General features: G+C 39.3%; 1 protein-coding gene across 18 annotated transcripts in view; it reads left to right on the forward strand.

Moving 5' to 3' along the window:
- NRXN3 (neurexin 3) overlaps nt 1–24,770 on the forward strand; it is a 1,686,346-nt gene that overhangs the window by 636,414 nt on the left and 1,025,162 nt on the right. For 11 of the 18 annotated variants that reach the window (XR_003435587.1, XR_003435591.1, XR_003435588.1 and 8 more), the window contains 2 exons: nt 4,324–4,527; nt 10,943–10,969. Coding sequence is in view for 14 of the 18 variants with exons in the window: in XM_027120199.1 (XP_026976000.1) it covers nt 4,324–4,527; nt 10,943–10,969 (231 nt within the window). In the remaining 4 variants the exon portion in view is untranslated. The remainder of the gene's footprint in view (nt 1–4,323; nt 4,528–10,942; nt 10,970–24,770) is intronic. The other 7 variants (XR_003435589.1, XM_027120202.1, XM_027120195.1 and 4 more) reach the window with 1 other exon arrangement.

Genomic DNA, 24,770 nt, shown 5'->3' on the forward strand with positions numbered 1-24,770 from the left:
ATACCTGCCTTATAAGAACTACTAAAAGAAGTTCACGAAGTGACTGCAGACAGTAATTTGAATCTACATGAAAAAACAAAGAGCTCCAATAAGGGTAATTATGTAGGTAATGATAAAAGAGTGTAATCACACATTTCTTTTTCTTTCTTCTTTTAACTGATTTAAAAAGCAATTACATAAAACAATCTATAAAATTGTATTGTTGGGCCTATAACATAGAATTGTAATATATTTGATAATAAAAAATGAATGAAGCTACATTGAAAAAAGGGAATGACACCAGATGGTACTGCTAATCCACAAAAAGAAATGAAGAGAGACAGACATGGTAAATAATAAGCTTATTTAAAAAAAAACTCTATAAATATATCTGAGCTCTCCTTTCTTCACTTCATAAGAAGAAGTTTTTATAAAGCAATAATTATAACAATGTATTTTTGAGTTTGAAACATATATAGACATTATATGAATAACAATAATAACACAAAAAGGAGGACCAGAAGAAAGCTATGTAAGAGTAAAGTTTCTGTATCTTACTGGAATTAAGTTAGTATAAATATGAAGTAGATTCTGATAAATTAAGATGTATGTTGTAAGCCCTAGACCAACCACTAAGAAAGTAGCTCTTAGTTACTTGGCTATTTAGTTAAGAACCATCAAAGGAATTAAAATAATATGCTAGGAAATATTCACTTAAGACAAAAGGAAGTAGGAAAGGAGGAAAAGAGGAACAAAATAGGAGAACTGGGGACTTCCCTGGTGGCGCAGGGGTTAAGAATTAGCCTGCCAGTGCAGGGGACATGGGTTGGAGCCCTGGTCCGGGAAGATCCCACATGCTGTGGAGCAGCTAAGCTCGTGCACCACAACTACTGAGCCTGCACTCTAGAGCCTGCGAGCCACAACTACTGAGCCCATGTGCCACAACTACTGAAGCCCACGCACCTAAAGCCCGTGCTTCACAATAAGAGAAGCCATGGCAATGAGAAGCCCGTGTGCCACAACGAAGAGTAGCCCCCTGCTTGCCTCAACTAGAGAAAGCCCGCACGCAGCAACGAAAACCCAATGCAGCCAATAAATAAATAAATAAATTAATTAATTAATTTAAAAAAGGAGAACTGTGTAAGTACTATTATGTCAGCATTTCATGATGTGGTCTTTCAACACTCAATAATCTGATAGTTTTTAGATCAAATAACTTTCCTTATTTAGACTTATTTTCCATGGAATAGTATTCCATTCATGGTAGCCCTTGTGTTTGAAATCTTATAAGCAAATTAATATGAATTCTGAAACAAATTTTGTTTCAGCTGATTCCTATATTAAGTTTTTTGCTTCATCACCCTCCCCTTAAAAATACCATGTTAATAGTAGAACATACTCACCAAGATACACACAAAGGTATACATTGAGATACATACTTTATTTTGTACCATTAGATGTTTAACTACATATGCACCTGATATTTGTTCTCTGACACTACCAATATTGACATAAAGATACATTCATTTATGCATATATTCTGCCACTATACATGTCCAGAGAGATAAAAGTGGCCATTAGTTTTGGAATTATTTAAGTTGAATGCATCAAAACAACCATCTCATGGCTCACTGAATACCCTAACATCTTTTAAAAAGGAGTGTATTTTTGTGTGGGTGTCTATAGGAGAAGGTACATAGTAGTAATTAATGGTGTTCATAATTACACAAACACACAGCATTGTGCCTAGTAATATATAACAATATATTATTTAGAAATACATATCATCTCTATATAATTGTATATGTTAATACAACTTTAAATAATGGCATATATGTATATATATGTGCACACGTGTGCATGTATGTGCATGCACTCACACACACACACAAGAACACCACAGTCTGCCATGAAGCATTGTAGATGTACTTTATGTGCTAAGAAACACGGGTGTGCTCCTAGTATAACTCTCTCACAATTTGGCAGAATCATTATGTATACAGCCATGAGAATCGGACTGCCTACATTTAACTTCCAGCTCTGCCACTTCTTGGATGTGTGACCTGGTATCTATAAAATATAATAATATTGTCTTCTTCACGAAGTACTTGTGAGGATTAAGTGCCATCTTAATGCATGTAAAATCCTAAAAAACACCAGGCAAATAGTAAGTGCTCAATAAATTTTAGCTATTGTTATTGAACTTTTGATTCTGCTCTTTCAGGAGATAAACGTTTCTTTTACATCTTGAGCATGTGTTACATTTAGATAATGCTTCTCATCTAAGAAGAGATCTTCAAAATATGTTTTTCATTTTGATGGTGTCTGTAACTGTCACACCTTTGTTTGTGATCCTCTTAGAGTTTGCACATTATAATATACAGCTATGAGCATGTCATGGATTTTACCCAGGTGAAGATTGATTCCCAGGAATGACAGGTGTATTTATGTTTTTTTCATGGACCTTTTGTGTGTTGTGTAAATAAGGTTGGGTGTATGATGATGACGTACTATTTTGAGAACTTTCCACGTGGTCTGCCTTGTCTCTCCGTGTTCCTATGCCTTTTATGCATGAGGACAGAAGATGTTTGTTTCTTTTGTTCACTGTCATGTCCTCAACACCTAGAAGAGTGCCTGGTATATAGTCACAAATGAGCATATTGTGGTACCTGATAATCTAAAACTATTCATTTACTTCCCAGTATCTACCACAGTCCATTGATTTTATTCTAATCTCAAAACACCTTTGTATAATTATTCTTAAAATATGCTTGACGCTTCTGTTAAATTGAAGTTTGTTATTATCTGAGCATACCCCTCTTCTTTCCTTTTTGTGTATAGAGATACTGTTTTATCTACCTGTGAAATCTGATGCCATCACTTCTTTCATTAAAAACCCCACCCATCTATCGAGACCAGCTTCAGACTTTACCACATCAATTCTACTCACCTGCATGCTATAGCCTCTCTCTTCTGAATGCTCCTGGCTTTATCAATATATCTTTGCTGGGTCATTTAGCCATGTTTATATTCTAGTAGTTATTTGTGTGTGCTTAGTCTCCCTTCAGGATAGGGGATGTTGTCTGCTTCACCTTTGTACCCTCCATAGTGCATATTGGAATGTAGCAAATATTTAGTAAGTACCTTTTCAGTGCCAGGTGCTGAGTTCAGTGGCAGTTGGCTTCCTAGGAATGTGAGTGATATTCTCTTCCTGTGTTCTCTAAAATATTTGCGAAACAAATGATTAAACAAATTCACGTTTTGAGCCACATGGTGCTACAGAACAGGCCCTGGACTTGGTATTGGATATACCGGGTTAAAATCCAGACTGTGGGGCTTCCCTGGTGGCGCAGTGGTTGAGAGTCCACCTGCCGATGCAGGGGACACGGGTTCGTGCCCCGGTCCGGGAAGATCCCACATGCCGCGGAGTGGCTGGGCCCGTGAGCCATGGCCGCTGAGCCTGCTCGTCTGGAGCCTGTGCTCCACAACGGGAGAGGCCACAGCAGTGAAAGGCCCGCGTACCGCAAAAAAAAAAAAAAAAAAGTCCAGACTGTGTGACTTAGGGATGATAACCTACTCCCCCTAAGACCCTTGGTTTTCTGTTCGAAAGTAGGAATGGTAGACCCACGTTGTGGCATTAAATGAGATAACATATTGGAGGGGGTGGAGGGCTCATAACCAAAGTGTTTGGACTAGAGAAGGTTTCAAATAAAAGTGAGCTTCTTCCTTTCCTATAAAAGTGCTATTTGAATAAAAGTAAAATGTCTGGTTCCTGAAGGTGTGCTTAGCTTTTGTTGTTGGTGTTCTGGCCCTGGCTCCATCAATCTTCTTTGAACGGGCCAAGCAAACTTCTACGAGGCCTGGCTGTGCTGCTGCTCTTTTCTTTTTCTAGCAGCACTCTGGCAAGTATGTATTTGTTCGCTGTGGTGATTATAAACTGCTGCTTCCCTCCTGTTCTTCATGAAATATTTACAGGACTCAAGTTTTGTTTAGTGTCTTGTTTTGCTTTGTCGTGTCTACAGCATACAGAATTACTACCATTTGTGAGGGCATTTTCACTTTTGCAAAGTGCCTTCACATCCATTATTTCATGTGGTACCATTGACAAGTCAGTGAGCATGGTAGGGCAGGGACCAGTGCCATCAGATGCCTTTTACAAATGAGGAAATAGAACCTCAGAGTTTAAGGGTTCTGCATACAGCTTAAAAGCGGTAGTGGAGGTCTAGCAAGCACAAGCCACCTGTCTACTAATTTGGTGCCCTCTCCTTCTACTCTGCTTACCCTGGAAGCAAAGGCAGACTCTGGCATCCTTCATCCTGACCGTACCCTCTTTCTTCTCTGCAGAGGCGTCCATCCTGAGCTACGACGGCAGCATGTACATGAAGATCATCATGCCCATGGTCATGCACACCGAGGCAGAGGACGTGTCCTTCCGCTTCATGTCCCAGCGAGCTTATGGGCTGCTGGTGGCCACTACCTCCAGGGACTCTGCCGACACCCTGCGCTTGGAGCTGGATGGGGGGCGCGTGAAGCTCATGGTTAACTTAGGTATCGTATGAAGTACCCTCTGCCACTCTGTTTGGGCTTGTCTTCCCTTTCTTTTCTGATTTTCATTGGTTTGATTGAATTCTTTGTTTGTTTCTTGAAATTAAGCTGCTCACCTCTTGTTTAATAGGCCAAGGATAAATCCCAACAGCAACAAACACCTTCTTGTTTCTGCATGAGGTTTTGATGTCAATTTCTGGTTTCTGACAGTGGTGGTTTCTTTACTAGAAGATTTGTTTTCTAAGTTTCCTTTCTTGGTTTTTTGAATCGTTTAGCTTTGTGTAAAACACGCTACTTTGGTCCATCTTTTGATCAAGCACATTCCCATTAAGTCCAACTCCTTGGTCACCACTCAAAACAGTCAAAGCAGAGGACAGGGACAGGGCATGAGATGGAAGCAAAATGGGAGGGTGGTGTTTGAGAGAACGAAGCCATGTGAGTGGGATGAGAAATGCATTGTTTGAAGTTCCGCAAGGACTGTTCCCATGGGAAATTCTGGTGGCCTTGATGACACTAGTATCTCCTTATATTTACTCTCTCCTAGTGGGGAGCACAAGTCACATTACTTCTGTTGTCCCATCGGGGAAAAATTCTATCAGTTTAGAGTCTCTGACACATGGAAGGATGGTGTGGCTCTTGGTATGTGTCCCTTCTTCCTTCCTGACATTCCTACCCTCACTAGACGGCCCTTTTGATAAAAATTATTAAGTCACACTGTTACCAGTTACTCTGTTCTTATATAACACATATGCATTTTTCCTTAGCGTTGAGAAATTATGACAGTTTCAAATTTGTAGCTTGACTGAGAGAGGACCTGTTCTTCTACTGTAATTACCTACAATGGTACTTTGGAAATCCCTCTTTTATGGCCTCACATCCTCTCAGGCTGCTGACCTTCTTGGCTGGATTCTAATCAATCTTCTATGGAGAGTGAGGACCTCTTGGTTTTTGGAAGGAAAAAAAGCAATCTCTATTTCTGCTGATTCTACTCAGTAGAAAGTCAGTGCCCTGTGTTGACAGGATTGTGATACAGCTGCGCTCAAACTATCTAAGCCTCTGATTTGTTTGGCTATGTAGGATATGTTTAGATACACAACTCCTTCATAAAGATGTCAGTGGAATGGTTTGTCAGAGGCATGGAGAAGACATGATGGACAAATGTATCAGATGCAGGACGATACACAACCCTAGATGGCCTGGTGGGAAGGTGGGAAATCAATACCAGTCTTATCTGCCGTCAGGTCAACTGGTCACTCTTGAAAAATGCCTATACGACAATCCTAAAAATCTCTAGGACACAGAAGACTGTTTTGAGCAGTGGCTTGTTTAGTTGTGTGTCTCTTTTTTTTTTCCCCAAGTTGCAGCTTTTACAACACTACGCCCTTTTTCTTTTCCAAGCATATTTGATTTCTGTTGTCAGTGTGTCTCTTGGTTTTTCTTTGGTTTGCGTATGTGTGTGTTTGGTTATTTTGGGTTTTGTTTTTCTCCTTTGCTAGATCTTTGTGGGTGTTCTTGAGTTTCCAATCCTCCCCACCATCAGCCATGGTAAATCAAAAGATGGTATTCAACCCTTCAAAGGCCCAAAGCCTGCGGCCCGCATAGCAAACAGCCTTGAGAACAGAGTGTACTGAGCAGCCTGCAGGGACTGGCATTCCCCTGTCCTCCTCACCTTCCCCTCCCTACACCATCCTGCCCACCTGAAACCAACCAACCAGAGTGCATACCTGAAACCACCACCAGTAGCCTACTGTCAAGTTCTCTGAAAAACAACAGAAGAAATAAAAATTAAAAAAAAACCTCCCACAACTAAAATGAAAACAAATGTGACCTCCTAACTAGCTCACAGAAAAGAAGATAGGGTCAGTTTTTAACTCTCTATTTCAAGGTAAGAGAGAGCCAGAGATATAAGGAATATTCAGCCCCGTGGGGTCCTGGGGAAATGCACATTGCCTTTAAACAGACAACTTTTTTTTTTTTTCCTTTTTAGATGTTGTTTTGTAAGATTAGAAGGCCAACTATGACAGGTCTCACATCTTAGAAGGAAAAATGGAGGTGGAGGGAGATAAAAGGGGATGAAGAAAGAGATGAACAGGTTCTCTCTGTCTCTTTCTCTCTCCCTCTCTGTCTCTCTCTCTCTCACACACACACACATACACACAGTCATAGATCCCAGGTGTATTCCTAGAATCATTATTTTTGCATTTTAAACTGTCACGAAAATCTGGGAGGCGTGTTTTTTTTTTGTTGTTGGTTTTTTTTCCGGTACGCGGGCCTCTCACTGCTGTGGCCTCTCCTGTTGCGGAGCAGAGGCTCCGGACGCGTAGGTTCAGTGGCCTTGGCTCACGGGCCCAGCCGCTCCGCGGCATGTGGGATCTTCCCAGACCGGGGCACGAACCTGAGTCCCCTGCATCAGCAGGCGGACTCTCAACCACTGCGCCACCAGGGAGCCCCAAGGTGTGCTTTTTTAAAAGACTCTGCTTTTGCCTCCTGACTCCTTTCTGCACATGGTCAGTGTAGCTCTCCTAAGTTGAGGCATCTTAGGCGAAAGAGCGCTGTGCTTCTCTAGAAACAGTGGTCACTTCTTTTTTCCCTGAAGGGTATGGTTCACCACAATTACTGGTTTGAATTTACTTTCTTTCAAACCTAACACAGAAAACTGAACTTAAATTCCTTGGACATGTGTGCACAACTCTTCATATTCATGCTTTGTTTGAAGGTTCTCCTACCCCCCTCCCTAGAATATAGCCCTTCATAAATGCTTTTTTTCTCCGTGTCATGAATTCATATTACCCTTTTTTTCATTATAGTAGAAAATATCTCCAAGCAGGGTGTGCATTTACGTACACAATCCCCAAAACTAATTTCAAAGGATCCCTCCCTCCATTTAAGTTGTGTCTCTTTTCTAGCACAGGCACGAATGATATTCCAGTTTATTTCAAATTGTTCACACATAGAAGGTCATGATATAAATGTCTGTATTTTTCTGATGGAACGTGTCTCTTAAATATCAAGGGGACTAGGCTTTTCCAAGGGCCTTGCTTTCTGAAGATAGCCAGCCGTGGCAACAGCAGCCATGAGCAATGTCCAGCTACACACAGCACGTTTTTAAAAGCTTTGAGGTTGGCCATTGACCAATCATATTTTTATCTCTTAGTATTAAAAGATATAATAATAATTTTTACTATTATAGTATTTTTAAATATTTTGAAAACCTTAATCTCACAGTAACTTTCTGAGATAAGTCAATAGTTTTTTTATGATTGCTTGATAGATGTGAAACAAAGAAAGTAGGTCACAGAGGTGGGACTCCCCATGTTTCTAAACTACTCAGTCATCATGGGTTATCCGTGACCTCCACAGATCAATACTGTGGATCAGTGATGTGACAGACTTAATGACTTCTAACTGCTTTCACGATGGTCACCTTTTAAACATGCACGGAAGGCATCTTTTTCTTAGTGCTTGGTTTGAATTGAGCCGTACAGCAGAAAAGTCAATCAGTATTGGTACAGCCTCATTCATGGGCCTGTAAGAATCCTCAGCAGAAGGCAGGCAGCCCTTCTTCAGTGGTGGAGGCTTGTAGGCAGTGCCATGCAGCTTGGTTAATTGCATTCAGATTCTCCAGATGTTCTCTCTCTGGAAACATGGACTTGCAGACTACTGTTTACTGTATGCATCACTGAAGACATAAAACACCTAGAAACATTCACCTCTTCCGTGCTCAACCTGAAGCTCATCAATATAGAAAATAATAATTTCTCCTTATTTACTAAAATTAAATGAAACAACTGAAACAGAATGAACAGCACACACACACATGCCCACATCCCTCAAATACCATGCCAAGGCTCAGGCAGAGAGAGGACTTCGGCTGCTACTGGAGATCTAAAGGAAATTGCCCTCCCAGGTCAGTTCTTCTGATTCATTTTTTCATTAAAAAACAATACATCGGGCTTCCCTGGTGGTGCGGTGGTTGAGAGTCCGCCTGCCAGTGCAGGGGACACGGGTTCGTGCCCTGGTCTGGGAGGATCCCACATGCTGCGGAGTGGCTGGGCCCGTGAGCCACAGCCGCTGAGCCTGTGCACCTGGAGCCTGTGCTCCGCAACGGGAGAGGCCACAACAGTGAGAGGCCCATGTACCACACACACACAAAAAAAATACATCATCACTATCAAGACCACCCTCTCAGACCCTGTGAACAAGGAACTGGGGTAGATTTTTCTCCTCAAACTTATTCTTCAAGTAAAGTAGCAAAATAATTTTTCACTTCTTGACTTAACATACCCAATTGTCTGCTGTCTTGAAAGCTGCAAGTCCTCACATTGTTTTAAAGACACCATTCAGTTCATGGAATCACTTGAGTGAACCCAGAAGGACAAGCCCAACCCAGCACCTCTGCCTAGACCAGGTCCTTGACTAAGAATAAATCCTCAGCAGCACAGAAACCAAGGCAGAAAACCACTTCTTGTTTAAAGTTCTTGGGGTTGTTGCTTTAGGCTCACTCTTTCCCTTCCTTCTCTGAAGCACGCGCATACGTCTGCTTCCCCTCTTTCTTGAATCCATCAGTGAGGGGCATTTCTCCAGCCTCGGGTGATGGTAGGCAAACCGGCAGCTGAGGCCCCACTTCTTCCTCCCTCCCTGCCCTCCCCTTCCCCAGTCCTCACCAGGGGCATGGCCTCCTCTGTCCGGTGATCGTACCAGTTGCTCCAGGGCTGTTTGCTCCCACTTTTCTGTTGCGGTTGACGACACATGACAAACCTAACCGCACGAAACCAAACCCAGATTTTTCTCAAGAGATGTTCTTCTGGGGAACAAATAAGCTTCCTGCCCCCTTCCTCAGAATGCTTGGGTGTTATAAATTGCTCCTATCTGGATTCACGTAGTTTCATTCTGCCCTGTCATTTGCCACTGGTTTCTTTCTCACTTGCTTAAAATGGTTTACTTTAGGAAATTCAAATCGTGGCATTATCTTCCACAAGTTCTCCAAAACTATTGGGTTAACCTTAACTAGAAGAAAAGCACAGTTTCTAACTGTATTTTTTTCCTGTAATTTTCTCCTTTTCTTTATCATTTTACTTCTACCTTTTAATGTCTGGCTTTAAACAAATTCTTATAGGAATTCCCACAATTGAAAACCAAACTTAGGTTCAACTGGGAAGCCTGGTAACAGTTAACCTGAGACATTTCTCTGACCATTCTTCCCAACCCCTACTAACACCCATTGACTCTGCTCTATACCTTTTATGCTGTGTGTCCCTGACTCCAAACAGATATTAATAAAAGGATAGATACTCTGATCTCTGACACAAAATACCTTGTCTGGTGACCAGCACAAGAAAATTAGCCACCCTTTATTCCCTCTCTTTCCCATTAAAAAAAAAAAGAATTTTCTTTCTTCAAGATGCAGGATCACAGAGGGAAATAGGTAGGATGTCAAAGGTGCCCAAGACCTCCTCCCCATGTGCCTGTCTCGCCTTCTCCTCAAATGCTGTGGGCGCTTGATTCAGTCTGAGCATTCAGGCAGGAAGACGGAGATGGGCTTCATGAGGGCGTTGGTCTGGGGGCCTTTGAAACTACAGCAAAGACCCCAATCAATTATGATAACATCATACAACTCCTTTTAGCCAGCACCCGAGCCCGCCTCTCTAAAATCTGGGATGGGTGTTTGTGCGGTTAGCTGTTTGCAAGTGGCCATTTTATGACAGAAAATGACCAGGTGGTGGTAACCCTTTCCTTACCTCTGAGGATAACGGCAAATCTGCCTGCATAAATTTCTATAGCATTTGGGGCCTGACCTGAGGAGAGAGGGTGGAGGGAGTTTGGTTTTAGAAAAAGAGAAAGGGTTAAATACTGCACTGAGAAACTTCATGGACAGATTTGTTAAAATGATACGATATGTCAGACTGGTGATATATCTTTGAAATACTAAAACAAAAATTGTCTTGATGGTACTTTTAAAGATAAATTTTAAGAAAAACCAGTTGTAGAGAGAAACAAACTAAAACCTACATTTGGTGGGGAAATTTTTGCAGTATTTTCCAAGTTTAACAAAATTAATATTTCAAAGTCCAGTTTTGAAATACTTTATATAAGTGAATAGGATTTTTGAAAGAAAAAAAAAAAAGAAGCCTACTCGGTGTCTATTGTGGATATATATGTATACCAGTATATATCTCTATACATACGTGTATATATATATGTGTGTGTGTGTATATATATATGTATCCAACTTTACTAAACAATATACTGTACATATACACCCACCCTTAAACTCGTGCATACTGTATATATATATATAAAATGGCCACATTTCTTGCGTGTGTCTGTCCCCGGAAGGGTGGACTGATTGTTTTTGGATGTCTGCAGCTGTTACCTTGAAGGATGCAATTTCATCTTTCATTTATTTTTCCCCATCTAGACTGTATCAGGATAAACTGTAACTCCAGTAAGTTTTCCCTCAAGTTTCATTTTGTTCTTTAAAAAAAAAAAAGAAAACTGACTTTATTTTGTTTACTGTTTTATGAGCTGTTTTTTATTTGAATTATTTTATTTTTTGACAGTGGAGTTGGGGGGAACTGGGGTTGACAAGCTGAAGGGCTGGGGTGATGGTTTGGGCTGAGTGTGGCCCAGGGTGTGGTTTCGGAATTGCGGCAGGTCCTCTCTTCTTTCCTTGCATTTGTTCTATATGCGGAAAAGGAGGAAAGGGTACCTGGATAATGACTTTGAAAATGAATTGAAATGGTAATTTGTTGTTTCGGGAAAATAACTCTCAGGGGTGGACAAAAAGCATTAGAGCAACCAGAATGCACTTCTCCACTACCAAAAGCTTCAGAAAATGAAAGCAAAGTTCATGACCCACAAGGTGGCTGCCAACTCTGACATTTGTTTCTTGGCATTTATCGCTGTAGGTTTTTTTTTTTTTTCCCCCTAAGGAGGGTGGGCAAAGCATTGCTCTTGGTAATAATGCAACATTTTAACCAAAGACTTGAGATACATTCTAGCTCTTCTGAATAAAGAATGGCAGACTACTATTTTTACCTTATTCCATTCAAATATTCCACTTCTTGAAGAAGGGTCTTAAGGAGGAACAGGCTGAATACTACTCACGCATTTCTTCCTCTGTCTCAGAAGTGCACATTAGCTGGAGTAGGGCAATAGGAGGAGAAAGAGGAAAGATGGGCATGAGGGAAAGAGTAGAACTAGGTGATAAAAGGAAGAAAGGAAGAAATATACTTTGAGCTCTATAGTGTGTCATATTAGTTAAGGCAATTAAATAACAATTAAGCAACTAGGATAATTGGTTAGGGTGATAAGCTACAACAGACAATCCCAGCATTTCAATGGCTCAACAAAAAAGGTTTCTTTCTTGTTCGGGCAAAGTCCAATGCCAGTTGAGCAGCGCTCCTGGTCGGCTCTCTTCAAAGAAGTAATTCAGGCAACTAAGATTCTTCCATGAGTTGGGTTCAACAACCTTGGAGTTTTTCACCTCTCGTTCTATCCATAGGGAAGAGAGAGAGAGCTTGGATAGTTATGCAATATGTTTTATTGCCTTGCCTGAAAATGCCATATATAGCTTCCGCTTATATTTTGTCAGACATGGTTCCATCTTAAACTCAGAGGAAACTGGGAAATACAGTCTTCCTGTGGACCAGGAAGACAAAACTGGATTGATTGAGCATCTAACACACATGATTCGCAGTATTATCTCCTGATTTTTTGCTGCTTTCCTTGCTAGGGTCTTTCTGTAGGGACAAACTCAGAAAAGGAGATAGCCTCTTACATTTCATTTACTTGTTTGTCCCATCCTTCTAAAAATTTTAAAGGTGTTAGCTGGTTTAACCTTCTTTCTTGGGAGATACGTTATCAGGATGACAAACTAATGAAGCCCAAATCCACTTCTGGGTGGCAAATGTTCCATATAAATGAACAGCAACAACAAAAAGAAATGTAAAAAATTGATATAAACAACAACTTCCTAAAGTACAGCGCTTTCTGCTTGTCCTGGCATCACTTTCAGTTAATTTAAGCAATGTCCTATATTGCTGTGTTTAAATATTTCTAATTAGCCAGAAATTTCTCATGATATTTAGATCATTACAAGTCTAATTGAAACATCCTTTTTCTCCGAAGACTGGCATTTTCTCTTTCTTTAAGCAGCTTTATTGATATATAATTTCCATACCACAGAGTTCATCCATTGTAAGCCTACAGTTCAGTGATTTTTATTAAATTTCTAGGGTTGTCCAGATATCACCATATTCACATTTTAGAACATTTCCAACACTCCCCAAATTTCTCTTATGTCCTTTTGCAGTTAATCCCTCTCCTGCCCATACTCCTAGACAGCTGTTGGTCTGCTTTTGTCTCTATAAACCTGCCTTTTCTGGGCATTTTGCATAAATGGAATCATATAACATGTAGTCATCTGTGTCTGGCTTCTTAAAAAAATAGAGCATATCTATAGAAAACTTTTTCTTTTGCATTAGTTTCCAGAAGGAAATAAGATGAAAGCTGAGCATGAAGGTGGAGAACGTCTTCCAAAGTTGAAGCTGGCACCTTCTGGCTTCAGAGACTTATTTGCAGAACAGAGAACTGAGGGAGTTATTTGATCAGGGTATCAGGGCCTGCTTTTTGTGTTCTATCCATACTTTATCTTACATTTAATTCCATATATTCCATCTGATCAGCCATGGAGAGTCATCATAAGACAAGTTCCCAAATTCTTTCTCCTGGGAATGCAGTGATTCTTATCCAGGGCACAGATGCCAGCAGATTTTCTAAGCCTGATAAAAGATTTTCTATTCAGAGCCAGCAAAAGCAGCATCGAGAGGAAATGCACACGGCAAAGATGCGTTCCCGACTTCGATCACAGCATAGAAAGAATATAACTGGCTTAAATCAATATTTAGGTAAAAAGCCAAGCATGGATTTTGAAAAATCAATTTTGAATTCTCGTGATAAATCTTTAACATACTAAGGAAGTTAGTTTTGGTGAAAGCATCAGAGAAAGAATACATAGTGCCCACTAGTTGCACAGGGGTTGAATAGAAACAAAACAAAACAAAACAAAACACAAGCTCTTCAAACTAATCTAAGTCCTTTAATGCTGAGGTGTATAGATGTGTACCCAGGATACTGTAGAGTCACAAAGTATATGTGATACATTTTCTTGAAGTTAATTGTTGATTTGGAATAAAAACTTGAGTTGAAAGCAAAGTGATATATGATGCAGAAGAACACAAATAAACATGAATCTTATTTAATAGATAAATCTTATTCTTATGTTTTAAGAAAAAAACATAAGAATTCGAAGTCCTATCATTTTTGTTGTGTATCTTCTCTATTCCATTCCCACCATTATTGGCACTTGGGTAGAAAAGTTTGAGAAGACTATACAACTAAATTAGGAGATAAAACAGGTACAGGTGACTAGCACTTCTAAACCCCTCTTCTCACATACCTATCAGAGTTCATAGTTCAACCTGTTATAGAATCTCAAGTTGTTTCTGTAATCTCAAGTTGTGCGGATCCTGCCTCTTACACAGTTTTTCACTGGAAGAGTACAAGAAGTAAGATTGATTTGCAGCCTGAGTGTGAGAGGGAAGGACTTTCCACTTACTCCTGAGCTCCAGCTGGCATTTCAGTAGCTGTCATAGGGTGTAATTGCTCAAGTTGCAACACAAAACTTTTTTCTCTTGAAGGGACATAGTGAATTAAACTTTAAGTTTGTATATAAGTTCATGAATTTTTCCAGTTAATTCTTTTTTAGAATGCCTGTTCTGTGAAAAGTCAGTCAGGTAACATACTGAATGACATCATCTGTTTTTTTTTTTTTTTTCCTGTTCATCTGCCTCAAAATATTGTTCGTTCAGGGAAATGGCTATTTCCAAGGGTTTGTGTGACTGTCTTTTTAATGGCAAGAAGAACATGAAGAAGGACCATCTTCCAGTGTGAGGAGAAAATAACTGGACATGATAGAGGGCAGTGATCACAAGACAAAAGCCTTTTTCCTTTTGGCTTTCTTGGCTGGCCCTTCTGTCAGTAACTGACACAGCTCCATGACAAGGGTTTCCAAGAAGCAGAAACAATTTTCTAATCAGGTTCTCTGCCTTTCTCCCTTTCTTACTTTCTCTTTTCCAGTACTTTGTCTTTCCCCATAATATCTATGATATACTTATCATTACTCATTCCAAATATTACTACCCCTGCTCTCCAAATCCTGCAAGGTACCACACCATAAACTCTTCTCAGGCTGTTATCACCAAACATTTATTAGAGACTGTGCCAATCAAAGTCTTTGGTTGAATTGGGGATATGCTGTGTTTGATTCATCTGCCAGGGATATTTCAAAATAAGTAGTAAGGAAATTTCCGATTTAGAACTGACTTTAAAACTGCGAAAGAGCAACAGAGTTGGCAGTCATCATGGTGGATTGAACTCCAGGGTGACCTGGAGCACAGCTAAAGAAAACAGGGCTGCTTTCTGGGAATTTCTGGAGGAAATCACTCATTCCTATGGTTCCAGTTCCATGAGGCTGGCAGTACCTAAGAGGCATGCAGTTCTGAAAACAGGTATGAACTTCTTGTTGATCTCGTGGGTGTTTGCTCAAATGAAAGTCTGTAAAATGGTTTGTCGTCTTGAACCTTGTCTGATTGTGACTCTGCCCTATGATTTCCTAGCCCCTCCTTCATCCCATCCCTTTTAAGCTGTGTGCTGTATGAATGAATACAGTGACCTCATATTGATTAAATGAGTATAGTATGAATGAATATAGTGAACACAAATTAATGAATGTCAGTTTCCCGCTTTTTTCCAGTCTTTCTCTCTCAAAGGCTAATTCCTCTGTGTGTGGCCATTCTCTCAATCTTTCTGGAAAGGAGGGCATATATCACATGAAAGTTGTGAGGAAATCGTGAGTTTTGTGTATATGCCTGACTATTTAGGTATATGTAGAGCTCCCCCCAGTTACTTTGAACTTGAAGCCTTACTAACTTACCTGTGATAAGATTAATGTTTTCCTTCTTTGACATACAAAAATATACTGACCTTAAGACAGGGAAGTGCCACAATGTAGTCATTTGTGTCTGAGAACAGCTTTTATAATCTTGTCCACTTCCCACAGACTCTGTTATCTTTGAATCATAGAGATGCACAGTAATATAAGAGCTGCAAGAAAATAACATCACAAGGATGTTCTATATCTCCAAATCATACCTCTGAAAACTACTAGTGTTTACTAAATATTCCTTCTCTCGCACTTCCTCTGCCTTGCACCTGTTTTTTGCTTTTTGCCTTTGCTTCTCTGCTTTGGGTTTCCAGGCAGACTCAATGCCAGTGTTTTGGCAAAGTCAACAGGGTGTGGGTGGTTCTTGCTTAATTTAGGCATTAAAATTTATTACACTAGACTTCTGGTTTTCTTCTCTTTTTCTCTGTCTTCCCTGTCTGTGGTACCAGAATAAGTGACATCATCTTTAGGCCTGCTTCATCTAGAAATCCCAGAGCTGACTTGTTGAGCTTATCCCTTTAACTCAGAAACACTTACCTCCTCAGGTCAACCAGGAGGCTGACTTCTTCATTATTAAGTCTCTGCAAAGGAAACTGTAGAACCTCTCTGGTATCCGTTCCAAGATTTGGATCACCATTGCTGTCAGCCTGATCATACTACTTCTCTTAGTAGAGTTTTAGTGAAGATGGAAAAAAATCACAAAGCAGAATCTTATATCCAATAATGTATTATTCTTTATCCAACTATCAACATCACACCTGAGACTTTGTATTTCTTTATGGAATGATTATGGTGTACTTCAACTTTTACCAAAACCTGAATTTTAAAAGATAACACATAATTTTGTTTCTCTTTGGAATGTTTTATATTTCTTGTGACATATAAAATACCTCACATGTAAGTTTATTCATAGTATCAATAATAGGCAGATTTGACTGTGATAGTAGGATGCTTCCTAAATAAACATTGAATATTACAAAGATAGGCTGGGTTCAACCCTTTCTATACCACTAATGAGTTTTATGTCTGTGGACAATTTACTTTAACCCTCAGTTTCCTCAATTGTAAAATGTGCATAATTATAGTATCTGCGTCTTTGAGTAAGAACAGAAGCTAGAACGTAACATGTGCTAAATGTGTGGTGATGGTGATGGTTTTGGTGATGATGAGGATGACTTGTACTAGCAGAGTATTTCAACTGAAAAGATGATCTTTTGAGAACTGTTTTTATTCAAGAATGGATACCTATGTATTCTTAAAGCCTTTCTTGGTAGCTTAATAGATGCCTGTAAAATGAGCATCCTACTTCCTTCAGTCTATTACTCAGGGCAATAATAAACTCTTTTCAAGGTCATCAAAGTTGCATTGGATTCTGCATCAATAGCATTACTAATACTGTTGATGAGAACATCACCTTGGCTTTTTTTTCCCCCTCAGTGCATTATGATAAACAAATACTTGATGTTAACCCAGAACTAATGAAAGTATTTTGGTTTCATGAGTTCTTCTGTTTTTGTCTTGGAGACTCTGATATCATTTTAATGAAAGCTTAATAGTGTTCTAAAATGAAAATATTATCTTTAAAGTGCACAGATATGATTCAATGATATCATATTTGTGACTTTAATATCTTCTAATATCAATTTTGTATAATCTAAATAGGAACTAAAATAAAAGAGAGTCAGAGAAATAAGAGTTTTTGCAGCAAGGGTACAGATTTCTGGCTAAGAACATTACTGTCTGTCTGGCTTCCTTGGTACATTCCTGGCATGGATTTAAAAGTCATCAAGTTTATTCAGACCATTGTGAGAAAGGAGGGCTAGATCACCAAGAGGAGAAGAGAGTCATCCCCTTCTTAGGAGATCTTGTATTTTGGTTTCAACCAGTTTGTTGAGGCATAGCATAAGTCAGTATGTTAAGAGATTCACATGTGGACCTTTGGGTAATTGAAATTACACATATTCCATACACATACACAAAGGCTGGTGGTTCAGGCCTTATCAGATTTATACATGATGCCCAGAGAAGTAGAGAATTAATGACCATTTAGCAGTTAGAACTACAGTACCATCCATCCCCCAATTCTGAGAATGTCCTTTGAGCACAGGTTAAAATAGAGAAAATCAGAAGAAGGAACGTCTCTTTCAGTGGCTTTAGCTAAGACCACTTTTTCTGTGATTTGAAACTGATCCCTGGGCTCTAACATGCAAATCTATCACTTTTTGGTCTGCTTCTCTTATGTACAGTGGACTCCTGGTATGGAAAAGTCCACTCAGGAAGGTATTTTAACATTTGTAATCCATCTGGATTTTAGAAAGGATAAAGGGATTGGGATCAAGCACCCAATTAAAGAGTAGATAGAAGTGAGATTGAAGCATTATATTATAAATAAGTGGCTTCCCAAGGAGAGTGTTTTGTCTCATAAAAGGAAGAAGCAGAGGAAATAGCAAAGGAGATGGAAAAAACAAAGAAGTTAAAAACACACTTCACGAAGTATATAGATATAAGCAAAGTTGATAGAGTTATTGAATTTTAGAAAAGGTTGATAAATAAAGGCGTAAAATTTCTCTATCTGAACATCCTAAAAAAGAGCAAACACCTTGCCAATTTAGGAATGATCTATGGTGAACTGAACTGTCTGGCAAGAGTGGCAATATAGACTCCTAGAACTGTTTACAATCACAGTTCAAGCCACTGTACTTTTCCATGAAATTAGTGCACATAGTTTGGAGATATGTACATACATATAGTGATATCTTATGTCAACACAGCCTCAAATTTTTATGCTGATATCTGGCCACTGTAGGATTTTCATGACCTGAAGCTACCTTGGACATAGTGTATACTTAAAAAATAATTAAGTCACTGAGGTAATGAATTGTACCCATTTCTCTACCTTAATTTATTATTTTTACAGATACTCTTAGGGATCGATACAGAGATACAAGCCAGAAAAATATAAACTACAGCTCTTTGTTTTGTTGTCATTCTAAAAGGAAGAAAAAAATAACTGGAGTGAATTTGTTCTTTTATCCCTAATAATCTGAAAGAATAAATATTATTTCCTCTGTAAAGCAGGGAATTTCAGACAAAATGAAGGTTTTCATGAAATCCAATTTGTCCAGGCTTTGGTTGGGTCAGAAGAATTTCATGAAGGAAGGTGAATGTGTATCAGTAAATATTACATGTTGTCACTCTTTGTTCACTTATTCGATGATCATTTACTGAGAGTTAACTGGGTTCCAGGTGTTGATGTCAGTTTTAGGGATTTATACTGTGGATTTCCAAGGAAAATGCAGAAGGAATCCTCATAGACTAGGCACACACCCATTTCCCCCTCGTTTTCTGTTTCTCTTAGAGAAATTGAAACTCAGATGTATGTACCTTTAAAATCCAGATGAGTTTCTCATAGATTTTATTCAGCAATTGTTCATTTCAGTATTCCATTCAACATAATGGTTTCTTTTTTTCACAATGTATGTATATTCCTAGTACTGAGGCCCTGAACACTGGGTCTCCTTAGTCACGTCTTTTTCCTTATTTTCCTTTTTCTGTTTTGGCTTGTCCTCCTGCGTCTGACCACCTGCTTAGAGCCATACAAAACGTCAACAGCTGATGTTTCAGGCGCTGTAATTTTGACTATAAATGGTGTTTCTGTTTTTTCTTCTACGGTTTGAAAATGTCTTTTTATACTCTGATCCATTTTATTTGTCTAATTGCCGCAGTAAGGTTTACAAGGTTCGCTATATACAAGTTCGCTAAGTATTAGGCACAGTTTATATTTAGGAACAGTTTATATTTTGAAAATTAGGAAGGATCACTTTATCAATGAGGGGTAGTACGTGTAGTAACCATTTGACAAGTTAACGTTACCAACCAAACCCTTTATTCCTGTTTGATAACAAGATAAACGCATCAGTGAATATACTTCTTTTTGTTGCTTTTCACTAGATAGTATATATAGTGCAGCAGGTTTCACTCATACATTATTTCGGAGAAGATTATAATTTGAATTATAGAATTTCTGGAACAGTTAACCACAAAGTGCAAGTCTCCCTACTGATTCAGAGCATCTCAGCAGAGTTTATCTCAGTTTTAGAATCAATTTTGGGAAGAAAACTTAGACACCAGGGGATGTTGCTTCTGAAAGAAACAGAGTAATTTTCTGGCTGTTCTATTGATTAAGTGACTAAAATCACAAGGCTTTCTAACTGGATGTTTATTAGAAGTTGGAGAAATAAATCTTAAAGGGGATGTTTACATTTTCCTTCTGAAAATGAATTTGTTCCAGGGTAAATCTGATTATACAATATTTGTATACAAAACAATTTTGCTGTCATACCAAAAGCCTTGTGAAAGCAAGAGGTATGTGGTGCTTAGTTATAGTAATCTAAGTCTTCCTGAATGGCTGACATTATATTGCAATAGAAAATGTTAAAAAGCATGTGTTCTAAAAGAGAGACAAAATGTAATAGAGATCATATCCCCTGAAGCAAAGTCTCTGAACGGTTATGAGCTCAGGATCCTCCCAGTAGGCCTGTCAAGGGCATATATTTAAATATTAACATATTATGAATGGGGAAGCCAAGGCTTGTGGAAAGTGCGTGCATTGCATAAGGTCTCAGGGTGATCAGTGGCAGGCATGAGTCTTCAAAAATTTCATTTTCTGAGTCTTAATCAAATGAACACCATTTGTCACCTAAGTTGTAGTCTTTTAGTGATGCTACGAAACATGATTTTCTTCAGAATTAGTTTTAAAAAATGCAGGGTGGGGGGGTAAACCACTGCAAAGATACCAAATTAGGAAGGATATGGTGACCTAAACTCTTGGTTGTTGGGTGAACAGCATTATGAATAGAGTGAGGTTTAGTTCTGAAGTCTAAGAGATGACAGAGAGATGAAATTCATGTTACCTACAAGTGTGGGCAGGATAAAATCTAAAACAGTAAACGGGGGCTATTCCTCTGTTCTTAAGAAAATAAAACGTAAGAAAATTAGAAATGTTCAAGGTGGAGAGAAGAAGGGCTGTCTATTTCCTCTGAGTGGTTTTCCTGTGACAGTCTGTCAGGAAGCCCTTTTCCTTCCAAGGAGAAGGAACTACCCCACTGACCGAAAGGTGGATGCCCCCAGGAGTGGGGTGGTGAGAGAAGCAGAGACAGAAAACAGGAAAGGAGCCGAAGCAGCAGGTGGCAAGAACATAATGTGTGCAAAGTAGGCAAAGACCAAGAGAAAGGACACACATGAGTATTTGTAATGGAGTAGCATAAGAGGAATGTGTTCTATCGCTGTAGAAAAATTCTGTATCTTTCTGATCTCACAAAGAAAAAGAAAACACAGTAGAAGGTGAATAAAGACAATATGGTGAAGCCATTGGCCTAGGGGATGGCTAGAGAAGGCTTGCCATCTCCTTATAAGAAGAAATTCATGGTTGAAATTAAAGTCATATTGTATACCTGTCAATAGTTGGAATGTTTAACTTAACTGTTTGATTCACTGATTGTTATTTACAAGCAAACTCCCTATTTGATAAAAGAACCAATTAAAAAAAAAAAAACTTGCTGATTATCAGAAATAGAAAAGCTAGGTGTTCTATTACCCTAATGACTAGGTAAGTGCCCAGGTACTTATCCATGACTGAGTTTATCCATACCCCTACATACCTGGTAGAATGAGAATCTCATGATTGACATCTCAAAGGCAAGAAAATTGAACACTAAGTGAAGACACAACCCCATTCTTTCCCCTTGACAAATTTTCCCTGAATGCTTTTCTTCCTTTGTTACAGCAAAAATGGATGCTGCTAAGTCCATATACAAGGACATTTGCAATAACAAATTTTAAACCTTTGCTATTGTTATATAAAGTGATCGACTTTACAAATGGCTACTAGTTACAGTAAAAATTATAGCCAAGATTGTTTTCTGCCTGCCAGGCTCTGAGATGAGCAGTTTGCTTGCATGATCTTGTTTAATCTTCACCATGGCCTTATAAGGTGTTATTATCCTCATTTTAGACATGAGACTTAATCGTGAAATGCTTTGCCTGGCCTCACCTTCAGTATATCTGACCTCAATGCTGTGCTCCTCACGACCGCACATGTTGCCTCTCCAGCTCAGATGCTGACATGTTGATGCTCAAATGAACGCAATCAGCACTCCAGGACAAGGGCTAATGGTCCCCACGAAAGATGCTGCATCTAGTCACTAATAAATCCTATTTCTTTAGCTTGTCTTTCTGTAACCTTGACCTTTCCGGAGTCAGGCTTCCTCACCTCAGCTTTATAGACATATTAGTGTCCCGTTCTTATTCATAACTAGTCTCTAAGGCACTGCTTAATTCTGTGACAGGAAGGTACTTGGCATGTAGGGGTGCATAGAGGATGAATTAGGAATTATCACAGACATAGGGATGACTAAGAAGAGGGTAGTGTTGGAATGCCGTAACAGCTAATTGCTGAGTCATCCTCCATGTGCCTGATGCCTAGTTGGTATTCCTTGTCTTTTATCTCTTTCCATTAGACCCTAGTGCTCTAGTCTCAGCAAACAGATTGTGGTTACCCGACTTCCCCAAACTCTCTTATACCTCCGTTTCTGCATCCATGCTTTACCTTATGTGGACCATTTCTGTCTGTATCTCCATAGCCAACTGCTTCTCATCCTTCATGACAGCTCAGGGGTCACCACTCTTGCGAAGCCTTCCCTTCCTCAGGCATGTCTAGGTTTGTTCATCTCTAAAGTTCCAGAGCACCCTGAATGCACAGCTTCCAGAAGTCTCATCACATTTGTGTTGCTTTATTTGCTTACATGTGTACCTCCTGAACCAATCTTTGGATTCCTCACAGTTTGGGAAAATGTCCTATTCGTCATTGTATCTTCACTGTCTGGCCAGTGCCAGACATATAGTTGGCCTTAATGCACATTTATTGAATTAATAATTATAAGCCTAATGACTTGAAACTTTGGATGACAAGAGAAATCTCCATGTATGAATACAGATTACTTAGTAAGAGGAAAATTGTTCCATATTTAACAAAGAAGGAAATCTCAGCAGATCCAATTAGAATACCATAGATTAACATGTTAAGGATATTTGTCCAGGTCCTAAAGAGAAATATGTTTTCAGAAATCCTTACTAAATACTACTATGTTAGAAGGCTGACATTTAAAATGAGGAAATGTGATTTCAAATTGATCTGACTCTTCTTTTGATTGTTCAAAGAAACATCGGAAGCACAAATTGCTTTTGGGCAGTATTGTTCTGTACATGTCAAATTGTGTAGGTTTTATGTCTCACCCACCCTGGATGGAAATCTATACTCTTTCCTGTATTATTTTTATAGGCCCCTTTAAGCTTCAAACTGATCCTAAAGAGAATGAGGAACATTACTCAGAGCAGAAAAACAAAACAAAAACAAACAACAACAGCATGGGTGGCAGCGTTACCTGGTGGGAAGAAAAGAACTTGTGGGTTCAGTTATACCTGCTCTGCTACTCATTAGCCCTTGTCCCTAAGGCAATTTCTCTGAGCCATCATTATTAGTAGTAATAGCTATAACATCATTTGATGAAGAAGAAAAATAATTGAACGGAAGCCTTGCTCCCAACCATGTGATTTTCATCCCAGCATTTAAACGGGCACCAAAACCCGCTGTCACTCCTGTGGCCCTCATGTCTCACAGCTTGGATTGCTCGTTGATCATTTGAACCTGTAACAATAGAAACATCAGTTACCCGGGCCTCCTGGGTACTTGCCTAACCTTTCTGATTTTTCAAAGGAAATTGCTTCTTTTGTAAAATGTTTCACAGGAGATAGGACAGGAATCAGTGTTTGAAGAAGCTGAGTGTGCCCGAGATAACTTCCAGGGTTTTAATGTAGCAGCTGGTATAGAATCTTGTGTGAAATGAATTCAGGGCTTTTTCTCTCACTCCAAGTAAGGTCATATTATTAAGAGTGAGGATCCTCATCTAGCAAAGTCACAGGGATCAAGGGTTCAGTTTAATGCCAGAGAGGTTAAGCTGTCCTTGGTAAAGCTGAGTGGTACAAGTGCCACGCCTTTATGTTTGCCTATGAAGAGATATATACAGAAGAAACAAAAACATCAAAAATGGGCCAGTGTTCAGTGAGCATTTATTTTGGGCCATGTAATATTTTCAGTTGTTACATATATTCTGTAATCCCACAATAACTATATGCAGTAGGCAGAACCGTCTATATAATTTGTGGAGCCTAGTGCAAAATGAAAATGTGAACCCCTTGTTAAAAAAGGAGGAAAGAAGCTTACCCTTTTCTTTAACACTCTATCTCTCTCTACCTGTGGTGGTGTTTTTCTTTCCTTTTACTTAAATTTGCCATCTGATGTGCTCCCTCAAGCATGAGGATACTCATGGGGTGAGTGCAGACCCTCACAGTCACACAAGACTCCACCCAACGGCTCAGCACAAAGGGCAGAAAGTAGCAGCAGTTGTTTTCTGGGTGGAGGTAGAAAAGAGGGTGGCCAGGCACTCATCCTGAGGGCCAGGACCATGCATGAACGAAGGCTCCCTTTCAACATCACTTAAAAAAAAATTCAAAGATAAAATTCTTCTTTATTTTTTTAATTTTATTTATTTTTTTATACAGCAGATTCTTATTAGTCATCAATTTTATAGACATCAGTATATACATGTCAATCCCAATCTCCCAATTCATTGCACCCCCACCCCCACCCCCCCGCCACTTTCCCCCCTTGGTGTCCATACGTTTGTTCTCTACATGTATGTCTCAATTTCTGCTCTGCAAACTGGTTCATCTGTACCATTTTTCTAGGTTCCACATATATGTGTTAATATATGATATTTGTTTTTCTCTTTCTGACTTACTTCACTCTGTATGACAGTCTCTAGGTCCATCCACGTCTCTAGAAATGACCCAATTTTGTTCTTTTTATGGCTGAGTAATATTCCATTGTATATATGTACCACAACTTCTATATCCATTCAGCTGTCGATGGGCATTTAGGTTGCTTCCATGACCTGGCTATTGTAAATAGTGCTGCAGTGAACATTGGGGTGCATGTGTCATTTTGAATTATGGTTTTCTCTGGGTATATGCCCAGTAGTGGGATTGCTGGATCATATGGTAATTCTATATTAGTTTTTTAAGGAACGTCCATACTGTTCTCCATAGTGGCTGTATCAATTTACATTCCCACCAACAGTGCAAGAGGGTTCCCCTTTATCCACACCCCTCCGGCATTTGTTGT

This window comes from Aethalodelphis obliquidens, unplaced genomic scaffold (assembly GCF_003676395.1).
Source record: "Aethalodelphis obliquidens isolate GAN/ISIS:26980383/991018 unplaced genomic scaffold, ASM367639v1 scaffold21, whole genome shotgun sequence".
NCBI classification, from domain to species: Eukaryota; Metazoa; Chordata; class Mammalia; order Artiodactyla; family Delphinidae; genus Aethalodelphis; species Aethalodelphis obliquidens.